We start from the raw sequence: 12239 nt of genomic DNA on the forward strand, positions 1-12239 counted from the left end.
CTGTCATCTTCCTATTTTTCACTGGAGTAACTTTCAACAGTTTTGTTGAAAGCAGGCCCAAAGCAGGCCAGAGTCATAAGTTATTTCAGAAATAACTTTATAAGTTATTTCATAGTCTGAAAATAACTTATAAAGAATGACTTCTATTTAATCCTTTCCATTAACGAGATCAAATACCAATTTCTGACAGCTCTACTTGAGACTAGGTCCTCTGCTTACAACATGTTCTAAACATTTCCATATGTTATTTTGGTTTTTTTTTTTAACCCTAAAGACCTGAGTTTTGGGGAAAATGTAATGAGGGAAGTTTAGTAATGGTTTAGAAACTTATCATCAATGTTATCAATTCTCATTTGAATTTCCTATTTTAAATAAAAATTTCAATGCTATTGGATTTGAAGGTATAATATGTTAATTTCTTAAATTCACGAAGCTAGCCAGGCATGGTGGCACACACTTGTAATCCCCGCGGTGGGAGGCTGAGACAGGAGGATCGCGCTGGTTCGAAGCCAGCCTCAGCTGCTCAGTGAGCAACTTCGGCCACTTCACTGAACCCAAACCGCCCCCAAATCCGTGCCATTCGTCTGTGTGCTCTGGACCTGGCCGGGGCCACACCCACCTCCAGGTCTGTGAACAGCCCGTAGTTGTTCTGCAGGATGGCGTACATGCAGTGTGCCACCGTGACCGCGTGCTTCCAGTTGTGGTACGGCACCCTCCGGTAGTTCTTCTTCACCGACATAATGAAGCGGCACAGCTTTTCAAGGTCGAAGCTGAGTGGGGAGGAGACGGTGAGGCTGAGAGCAGTGCAGAGCCTGCGGCCCGGGGATCGCGCCCGCCCAGCACACCCTCCTATTCTCCTTCCACAGTGGTGCCGGCAAAGATCGCCAGACCTGCTGGACCCGTGAGCCCCGAGGAGGAACTGACCACTTCCTCTTCCAGGCAGAAAGAAACAGGAGACTCTTAGCTTCAGTTCTGATACAATACTTATCCCACCAGGGAAGGAATGACAGAGTCAGTGTGCAGACTCCTGCCACCGGCCCCAGGACTGAAGTCTGCAAGCATTTCCTAAGCCCCCGGTGCTCTCTGAAGACTGCAGCGCAGCATCCAGGGCTATTGTGAGCTAATATTTTCCAGAAGCACTTCCTATTCCCATGCTACACACACACACGTATGCAGACATACATACATATGCATTGATCTGTATGCATAGTCCCCTACATGCTGACTGCCCTTCAAGTGCATTCAGGGTTTCAGGATACACTCAGATTATTGTCAGATGAGCAAATCCAAATACTGACACTGCGTGTGAAGGGAGGTGGCGTGCATGTCACACCGACAGTTGCCTTGGTATTTTATGATTTACTTTGCTATCACAGATTTGTTCCTACCATCTTTCAAAGTGTACTTGAGGGAACTTAGGACAAAGGCCAGCCACATGAACAGAGTTCGCGGCAAACACACCCGGGACACTTTCAAAAGTCTTTGAAATAAGGGGAACGGCGCTCCAAGCATCGCAGCCGGTCAGACTCTCAGCTGACATCCGAGGAGTCGCCGTGGTCAGTGTCCTGTGTGCATCCTTTCAAAATGGCACTTTATCGGGTCGCAGATGGAAGCAGGAATACAGAACTCAAGGAGGGCCATGGGGCTCCAGAGGACCTCAGAGACACCGCGGCATCAATGCCCAAAGGAGTCGGCAAGAGCAGAGGGAGGACGCCTGCCTCTGAGTGTGCGTGCTTGGCTGGGAAGGATCGCACAAGCCAGGAAGCCACCGCGCAGGGGCGAGGGCGAGGGGCCGGGACTGAACACTCTGAGCTTCCTCACAAAGGCCATCCTCGTGCCCTGAAGGGGCTTTCCTCTTGTACAGCACATCATCTAACGGCTAGGTGACGCTGGCTGAAAGCTGAGGCTCAATTTATGCACAGTGTTCTAAGCACGCTGTGTGTGTGCACACGTGTGTGTGTGTGTGTGTGTGTGTGTGTGTGTGAATTACCTGGGATTGAACCCAGAGGCATTCCACCTCCAAGCTATTCCCCCAGCCCCTATTATTTATTTATTTATTTTTTATTTTGAAACACAGTCTAAGATTCTGAGGCTGGAGACCAATCTGTGATCGTCCTTTTTCGGCCTCCCAAGTACTGAGATTACAAGTCTGTGCCCCCACGCCTGGCTCCGAGCATGCTTTTCAAAGGGTGCAATTCTGCTTCTTCGTCGTGAGCCTGGCCTGTTCCAGCGCCTGTGACCTCTGTTTCTATGATGCCTCTTAGCTGTGGTGTTGACCAGGCTTCAACCAAACTGCCAGAGAGTCAGTGGTCTCCATGGAGACTAGAGAAATGTAAAGTTGCCCAACAACCTTGGCCCTGTTCCTTTGAATATAATAAAAATATAGGTGCCACATCTTAAGAGAGTTACAAACAAAGAAAGTGGTGAGGCACAGATGCAGGAGCAGGAGGATATATCAGTACTGGAGGTTTGGGGTCCTTCTTACCAGGATGTCCCACAGGACCGATGGATCATATAAACGAAAATTCCAGGCCACATGTTTTCAAAAGGACCAATATCAAAGTGGAATCTGAAATTGAAAGACAATAGTTTATTATTAACTTAGGATAAACATATTAAGAAAATAATTTAATGTTTTGTCTATCAAGAAACCAAGAAACACGGGAATGGCAGCCTCTGAATTTCCTGATTTCTCTGTCACAGAGTCACAGCTGTCGGGGGCTGGCAGTTTTCAGGACATTCTACACATTTTCTTAGCAACTTAACAAGGCACTGGCCTGATAGTCTAGCAAACAGTCTGCTCGAAAAGGATGCTGCAGTGGTTGATACAAGACAAAAGGTTGTAACACAGATGCTACATGCACACTATGCAGCTCAGAGTTAAGGGAAAACTTCCTTTTCGGACGTATTTTGTAAAGCTGGGCAGAGTGGTGCAGGCCTCTAACCCCAGTACTCAAGAGGCTGAAACAGGAGTCACAGGCTCAAGGATAGCATCAGCAAGTCAGTGAGACCCTGAGCAACTTAGCCAGACACTGTATTGAAATGAAAAATAAAAAGCGCTAAGAATATAGCTCAGAAGTCCTGGGTTCACTGCAGTACAAAAAAAAGAAGTAACTTTTAGAGTCAACATTGTTCTATCTCCTATTTGAACTGAAATCATTAACTTCATAAATATAAATATCCAAAGTTGTTATATTAATACCTATGTTTTATTTGCTAATTTAATTATTAACATTTAACTGGAATAAGCAGTATGGTAAAGTATTATATTTCAGTTGTCAGGCAAGTATCAGCTCTGGATCATTTCTAAATATTTTCTATGTAGATAGCTTCAATTTAAACACACTACGGGCATACAAATATCACAGGTCCTACCACAAAACACTTCAACGCATCAGCCCAGAACTGCAGAGCAAAGGGTAAGAGCTGAATAAGTATTAAATTCTTAAACTTAATGTGCAAATTCAAACTCCCATGGAGATGAGAACTTTTACACATCCGGCATTAAATACCACTTTAAATATTACATGGGGGAAAGCAGACAAGACGAGAGAAATAAGAAACACAAGTGCTGAGTCTGGATTTGCTTTTTCAGGCATTCGGGAGCAAATGGCCCCAAGTGCACACGTGGCTCGGGGCGCCTGGTCCACTGGGCTCGGCGTGCCGCAGTCTGCCGGCGGAAGCGGAGGCGGCGGGTGGGTACTCACAGCTCGATCTCTTTGCAGAGCCGGGCGGGCAGGTGGAAGCGCATGAGGCCCTGCCACTCCTCCGAGGTGCAGATGCTGTGGTAGGACAGCTTCTCCATCGTCACCCGGTAGATGCACTCGGAGTGGCGGATTCTATGGTACATCTGGGGAAAGTCAAACATCAGCTAATTGATTTAAAACATGTTTAAAGTGGCTTGGCCCTAAAATTCAGAGATCTGTACTGAAGAATCAGAAGGTAAGTGAAACTAAGGTATATTTATGACTCTCCATATTTCCGTATACACTGAAGCTTTGCACACACAACCTCAAAGAGACACAGCAAAGGTTACATCTTTGTGAGTCAGGTACAGTGGCACACGCCTGTAATCGCAGTACTTGGGAGGCTGAGACAGGAGGCTCTTAGGTTCAAAGCCAGACTCAGTAACGTAGTGAGGCTCTCTGCAACTTAGCAAGATCCTGTTTCCAAATAAGACCCCTAGGTTTTATCCCCAGTTCCACACCCACACACACAATTACATCTGTGCTGGGCATGATGGCTCATGCCTGTAATGACAGTAACTTGGGAGGCTGAGACAGGAGGATCTGCAAGTTCCAAGGTAGGCTCGCAGCTTACTGAGGCTCCCAGCAACTTAGTAAGACTGTTTAAAAATGAGAACTGAAATAGGATAGTTGTGTAGATCAGAGGTAGAATGACCCTGGGGTGGGTCTGTCTTGTCTGTCTGTCTGTCGGTTTCTCTCTCTCTCTCTTTCTCTCTGACACACACACACATACACACACACAACTTTGTTTTTAAAGTCTTATTTAATTCTGTAATAAATGTTTTTAAGCTGGCATTATCTATGTGTAGGTAGTAAAATGACCATTGGTCTTTTATACTATGCTATATATTCTATTTCCAAATTTTTAGTAATAAAAATGCTAAAAATAAAATATGCTCCTTTTATTATCAGAAAATGAATATTAATAATTTTAAGGAATTAAGATCTAAGGTGTTTCTTAATCTGTTAAAACACTAGTAATCACAGACCAGCTTCATATTAACTCAACTTCCTGGAGATTTCATTCATTCCCCCACTTGTTGATTTCACTGCTTATTCAATTCTTACAAGGGCCGAGTGTGGGTTATATTGGTGCAACAGCAATGATTTTGAATAAATAATACAAATTTGTATGAATCAGTCATAGATTAAGTGGGCATCTATGTCAAAGAAGAATGGATAGGCACATTTCTCTATAACACAGATCTTGTGTACTATGTAAATGTGGCGTTACAAATAATTGTACACTAATTATATAGGGTAAAATTAAAGTAAGAAGTAGATCCTGTGGGACTTATCCACATGTTCATGTGTGAATTAGTAAACAGGTGAGAATAATTAGGAGAGAAAGGTTCTAGAAGCCTATGAGCCCTGGAGAGAAAATTGTAACAGTGTAAACACATGTTACATGTGTTGGCAGAGACGAGAAGCTTCTTAATGTTTTGCATTTTTCCATAACAACCAGTATAGGATGGCTGTGTCTACAGACAACACTAGATTACAAAGTCTACCTAAGAATAAGAACGATACTAAGTGAGTCAAGAATTAGGATCTTTACTTCCTATCACTCAAAATATTTAGCTTGGCTTCTGGTGATTTCAAAGTCCTCTAGTCCAGCAAGGTCTCTAAAATGTTTGACTGTGAAGCCCTTTATCAGTAAAAGACTTCTGGAGCAAACTCTCAATGAATGTGCATTCTCTCCTTAGTAGTTATGTGCACATGCACTGTGATAATATATTACTTATAAAATATAAAGTAGAAATTAAGAACAGATAAAAATCCACATACTTTAAACTTTTTATTTACTTACTGAACAGGACTTTGTCCTCAATAAATAGTTGCACTTTAAAATCATGATAATTAAATGTGTTAGCCATTGTGAAACTGATTTCTCTACTACTTGAAGGTGACGTATGGTCTGGTTCCATTAGACTTCAGCACTAAGATTTTCAGTTATACTGTTTGGTATAACTTTTTCAGTTACACCAAAAGCACATAGATACAAACTAAATGAAGGCCGCGTTAGTTGTTCTCAAGCATCACACTCGTTTTTGTTTTCTTACCACGACAAATGCATTTGGCTAAAACTCGGGTATAATTCTATTTTCCCTGGCGTTAATTAGTTGATCCTGCAAACTAATCTTTTGCATTCTTATGTATTATCAAAAAGAGCACAAAGCCAATGAAATTATGAAAACTGTGGAGATTAGTTAAGTTAAACCTGCTTTATAAAATTCAATTATAAAAAATATCCACTTTTAAAAGAGGAGAAAGATGGGAGGGGGAATAAAGAACAGATGAAGAGGAAAGCAAGTAGAGTGGTAAACTTACACCCAGACTTGACATGTGCATAGTCGGCACACCGAGATGAAAAGCAAAGTCCTCGGGCGCAATACAAAAGTGTGGCCACCATACGCTAGTCACAAGAATCTTGCTCCAAAAGTAAAGACACAAATGGAGTTAACGCAAATGCATGGAAAAGACAGAGCATTTAAAACATTTCAAAAGAAATACGAAGCGGCACTGTTAACATCAGGAGCAGTAGACCTCAGCAGAACGGAGGCTGCTGTCGAGGACAGAGGAAAGGTTGTCTCCATGCGATGGGCCAGGTCATCAAGGACACAGCAATCCTGAGCTCCTGGCAAGGCCATTCTGAAGCTAGGGGCAGAAGAGGAGAACTCTGCAAGTGAACAGAGCACAGTGCCCTCTGTGACTGAACCCCAGCCCCTCGGAGCTGACCAGGGATGCGGCCTCCCAGAAACCTCGCAGGCCTGCTTCTGAAATCCACACGGAAATGCGAAGGACCTCATTGGCCAACACAGCTCTGAAAACAAAGAATGAAGGTGTAGGATTTTGCTACCCGAATCCAAACTGGGCTTACTGTTGTAGTAATTCAGCAGGGTGGCACTGGCAGGCAAATGAACAGAATACAGAGTACAGAGAAAGAGCAGATGTATGCTCAGCTGCTGCTCAACGAGGTACTAGCAAGACCACAGAGAAAGGACAGCCATGCCGACAAACGGTGCTCCAATATCTGAGTATTCAAATGCAAGCACACTAACTGGACCCTTACCTCGTACCATATGCACACATTTACTCCAAATGGACTTACCCTAAGTGTAAAACCTAAAACTAAAGAATTTCTAAGAAAATAAGGAGAAAAAGGCTTTGTGCCTTCGTTTAGGCAAATGCTTCTCCAATATAATACTGACAGCATGAAAATACTTAAAAACTGATCAGCTGAACTTTTTTGGAATTAAAAACTTTTGTTCTTAGAAAGAAATTGTTAAGAGAATCAAAAGACAGGCCAAAGACTTGGGGCAAACATTTGCAACTAACCTGATAAATGACTTGCATGTGGAATACATAATGAACCACCAAAATCCAATAGTAAGATAATTACAAACAAGAAATGGGCGAAAGGCCAAAAGACACGGCACCAAGGATGACAAATAGCACGTGTTCCAGTGGAGGAACTGGGGAAGACAGTGACCTCGGCTCTGTACAGGGCACAACCACTTAGGAAAACCATTTGGCCGTGTCTTAAACACTCAGTCATTTCCTCCCAGGCGGGCCACCAGGGCGCACGTAGGATTTCCCCAAGCAAGGTGAACGTGTACACACACAGACTCGTCCACCGACAACACACTCACCGCCACTTTACTGCAGCAGCCCCAATCTGGACATCATGCAAATACCCATCAGCAGGTGCATAATGCATACTCCATACATACAGAATAACACTAGCTGTCAATTAGAAGGAATGAACTATTTATACATGCAATATCATTGATGAATCTCAAAATAACCATAGAGTGGACGAAGCCAGGCGTAAAAGAGTACAGATTGTATGATTCCACCTATATAAAATAACTCTAGAAAATTCAAAGCAATATATAGTGACAGAAAGCAGACCCGGGGCCACCTGAAGGAGGCGAGACTGAGGGGATTCCTGAGGGGCTCACAGAAACTTCTGGAAGTGATGGACACATTCATTATCCTCTTTTTGTTTTGTTTTCAAACAAGGTTTTGCTAAGTTGTTTAGAGTCTTGCTAAGTTGCTGAGGCTGTCCTTGAACCTGCAATCCTCCTGTCTCAGTCTCCCAAGTACTATGATTATAGGTGTGGTCCATGGCCACCAGGCCCTGCCCACATTCATTACCTTGACTATGATCATGGTTGGCATGGTTTCATGGGTGTGTATATCAGTGTGTGCTTTAAAGATGTAAACTTTATTTTGTATCAGTAAGCCCCAATAAGACAATTTATGAAGTTTTCCTCACAGTGATTTTAAGGGTACAGCGGTGGTCATCTGTGTACATGGCCTGAATTCCAGGAAGTCGTATAACAATGAAAGTACTTGTAAATGTCTGCTTTCACAGTGTTCTCTTCAAAGCAGGACTCTCTTTGGAAAAACAATTGTTTTCTCGTTTAGTAAGTTCCTATCTCCAGAAGCTTATGAGCTCATCAACACTATTTATTGCTTTAAGCGTATCGTCTAACCAATACAATTTTGACTATCATGGGCCATTGGAAAAGGGCAGCAGGTTTGGAATATTTGTCTTTTTTGAAAGAAGCATGTGTAAATACTCTACAGATTCAGTGAATGTTCCAAGTCCTTCCATAGTTGTGCATCTGTGGGCAGCACCTGTGGGTGCACAGGTACCGAGCTACCTTCCTGATTGTAGGTTGTTTTGGCCAACTGACGAAATGGCCTGGCTTCTAACATGGTGGGGAGAGCTGGGACACGGTTTACAGTATCTGCTTCTCCCAGATGTGGCAGGATGCCCCGTCACAGGACATCCTGCGGGGCGATCTGACTCAGGCTTGCAGGAACCTCCATCCAGGTATTGACAACCCAGAGCATGAAGCTTCCTCATTATCACTGACCTAAAACCATCAAGACTAGAGATTTCACACATTCCTTCTGGAGACCTCAATGGGCTGCCACGGGCTTTCCACTCTAGGGCTGCTGCTGAGGATTCCGGGTGGAAGGTGCAGTCGACAGGGGAGACTCAGCCTTCACTGTAACTGAGCACTACCTGCCCTTCAGTGCCATTCTACGTAGAGCTGCTAGAAGGTGACAACACGGGGGACGTGACACTGTGAGGACAGCCCCTGACCTGAGCAGGCCGCGGCCCTGCCCACCACCTGCGCCGTGCTCCCCACACTCCTCCCACTGCCGTCGTACAAGCATGCAGATGTGTGTGTATGTGAGCTCATGCATGTCGTGGCATTACGGATTGAACCCAGGGGTATTCTACCTCTGAGTTACATCCCCAGCCCCACTCCTTTTCTTTCTAAGTTCAAGGTCCTTCTAAGTTGCTGAGACTGGCCTGAAACCCAGGAGTCTCCTGTCTCAGACTCCCAAATGCTGGAATTACAGTCATGGCAGGGTGCCCTGTTCATTTTACAAGCTTATAACCAGTAAATTGAATTTCATTTTATTTTACCTACAAATATATAATGTAAATAAGTTGAAGTATATAGAATTTTAACTCAAATTGTTATTCATTTATTTTGGTTTTATTTTGTAATTATATAGGTGCCACTGATTATAAAATAGTTAGTTTAACTGCATGAAACAAATTAGCATTGGCAAATTTTACACATCTTCTATGTACTAAATGACCTTCAATGTGAATAGTAGTACACAATATAATCTGAGATTATTAGTAGATGAGTTCACTTTATTCATTCTATTGTAAATTGCCAAGAAAAATAGAAAACCATGCTGTCTTTTATGTTTATTCTGCACAAATTCTTTGCCTGGACAACTGGGAAATCACTCCTGAGCTCAACGTATGCCTGACTTTCTAGAAAAGGCTTCCAGAGAGAGGAAGCGGTGTTGGTCCACGCTGAGGTTGGTGGTGATGGCCATCAGCCTGTGGCACTGGGACTGAGAAGGGCACGTGCTCAAAAAGGGCAACAATGACTACCTAGGAGCGCGTGCACACACTTCTACCACATGGTAAAATTATGTCCTTTTTTATTGTACAAAATAACATTTCTATTTCTTGGCCCACAATGACATTTTGTGATTGTTTAGAATGTTATAGGCGAATCATTTCTATATTAATCTTTATAACACTTGTAAATGTTGCCTTTCTTTGGGGAGACACCTTATTATTCTAATGTTCTTTGTATACCTGGAGTCACTTTGGTATAAGTTAACTCCTAAGAACAAAGACTATGGAGTCACCTGCCCGGGTTGGATCTCTTCTCCACCACTTATGAACTGCGTCCCTGTAGACATATTACCTAATCCTTAGTGCCTAGGCCCCTATCTGTATGCTGAGGATGCGTGGTCACTAGCACATGGACAAACGTGGGGGTTTGATGACACAACTCAGGTGAAGGACTGAGACCAAGCACCTGCGAGTGACCACAAGCACTTGTGTGATTAGATGCTCTGCAAGCTCATCTTAGATGTCACGGGCACTGGACCACCGCTCTGCTTGGCTCTGTCCTGTCTCCGTCTGGTGAAAACAGGAAGAGAGCCTACGCTTCCTGAGCCTGTCTTGCAAGAGCCAATTAACACATCTCTGCTCAGCGCCACCCTCGGTAGGTCATGGGGGAGGGGAGCCTGAAGTTCCCAGAGTGGGAGTATATACAGCACAGAACTGTGAGACAAAGCACACAACTCACCACTGGGTGAAGGAGCCTTCAAGATACAAATAATGCAACTTTAGGAACGTTTAAAACAGAATGAGAGCTGTCTATCGTAAATTTTGTGTTCTTTTCCGTTCAATTTATATTCAAAAACTAATTGACAGAATGCTTTTTAAAAGACATATTTCCAATATGTTTATCAATGGCTTTAAATGGTATCTTTGACAACATCACATTAGTCCTGTAAATACATCCTAACACCAAGCACACGCTCCACAAAGTCTGGAAAGTAGTGGAGAAGCCAGTGCTGCGGTGGACCAGGGTCCCAACTGCAGGTGAGGGAGTGCCTCCAGCAGGGAGCAGAGCCCCAGGCCAGGAGGAGGGAGCTGGGCTGAGGACTGTCAGGGCAGAGGGAGCCTGGCCTACTGGGGCCAAGGAGGAAGTATCTCCACCCACTGAGGTTATGCAAACCAAACTCCTACATACAGAGTTGTAGTTCCTAAGGATCTGTACTAGTAACATACTGTAATGATCTGAAGCTAAAAAGTTAACAGGCCAGAAGCAGACCAAGAACTGCGAAGACCGGGGTACCGGAACCACGGTAACAGGGCCTTGGGCCTGGGCCTCCCACCATGCAGGAGGAGGGAGGGCGAGTGAAGGAAGCGTAGTGAACAAACAAATGGCAGCAGTCAAGCGGGTGAGGCCAACGCTAGGAAGGAGCAAGATCAGCTCCAGGCGAGGCAGACTGGATGAGAAGTACGACCGGAGATCAAGGGCGTTTTCTTGAAAAAATGCAGCTTTGGGCACATGACTTCTTATAACTGCGCAGCGATTCCAGCTGAGAGAAACCAAAATGCAGAGGAATTCTGCTCCTCTTTTCTTCCTCGGTAGAGCTGTATCTTTGCCCTAAACCTGAGGAATTTTAAAATTCTATCCTTCTTAATGTCAGGCCCAACCAAATTACTATGTAGGGCACTGGAGAGAACGCTGCTCGTTCTGAGATCCGCAGGGGCGCAAAGGTGGCAGCAGTCTCCTTTAAGCCCATCACCAGTGTCTAGGAGAAACAGAAGCGTCAGGAAAATGGCGTTTCTGCCCTGTGTCCCCACAGCACGTCCTCCATGGAAAACGGACATCTTTAAGTAAGAATTAGTGACTGTCTGCAGACAATCTTGCCGCTTTTTCTGAGGATAGTCATCAATTGTCCCTCTGTAAACTTAATACTTTTCAGTAAACAAATAAGGCAATTCCCAATTTTAATGGAAAGCAATTTAGCCTGCACAAACAACAAACCAGCTATTTATGTAACAGTGAGTTGGAATTCTATGAAATCATTTTAATGATAATTTAGAAAATATAAATATGTCTAGATAGAGGAAAAAGCAAAGAGAGTAAGACTGGGTGTCTACTATGGACTAGACACTGTACTGATGATTTATTTACATTATCTCCTGAAGTCCTAATAATGATCCTGTGGGAGAGCTAATGTGCCCATTCATTTGTTGAAAAAACAGAGGCCCAAGGACATGAGCTAACTTGCCTACGGTCAAAAAGTTCAAAAGTGTTAGAACAGGTGTTCTAAGTCCATATTTGTCTAATTTTAAGTTTGAGTTTTAAGTGACACCTGGCATACATTGAGAACTCAGAAATTAGCTAGAGAGTGATCTGGACGGGCAGGGGCAACGGCGTGATATCAGAAGGAAAAGCCGCGCCCACTACACAGCATGCACTTTGGGAAACGATACCTGTAAGGTCTCCTGAAGAATGAACAATGTCTCTGCATGTTGGATGCGGGACCACACACTTGTAATCCAAGTGACTTGGGAGGCTGCGGATTCTAGGTTAGCCTGAGCAACTTAACGAGACCTTGTTTAAAGTGCCAGAG

General features: G+C 43.9%; 1 protein-coding gene across 1 annotated transcript in view; it reads right to left on the minus strand.

Moving 5' to 3' along the window:
• PDE10A (phosphodiesterase 10A) overlaps positions 1–12239 on the minus strand; it is a gene marked incomplete at both ends in the record, with an annotated part of 477347 nt that overhangs the window by 20838 nt on the left and 444270 nt on the right. Inside the window, 3 exons of the mRNA XM_080700165.1 lie at positions 620–770; positions 2486–2569; positions 3708–3850. Of these exons, the coding sequence (XP_080556291.1) occupies positions 620–770; positions 2486–2569; positions 3708–3850 (378 nt within the window). The remainder of the gene's footprint in view (positions 1–619; positions 771–2485; positions 2570–3707; positions 3851–12239) is intronic.

The sequence above is a fragment of the Muscardinus avellanarius genome (genome assembly GCF_963383645.1).
Source record: "Muscardinus avellanarius genome assembly, chromosome: 8".
NCBI lineage: Eukaryota > Metazoa > Chordata > Mammalia > Rodentia > Gliridae > Muscardinus > Muscardinus avellanarius.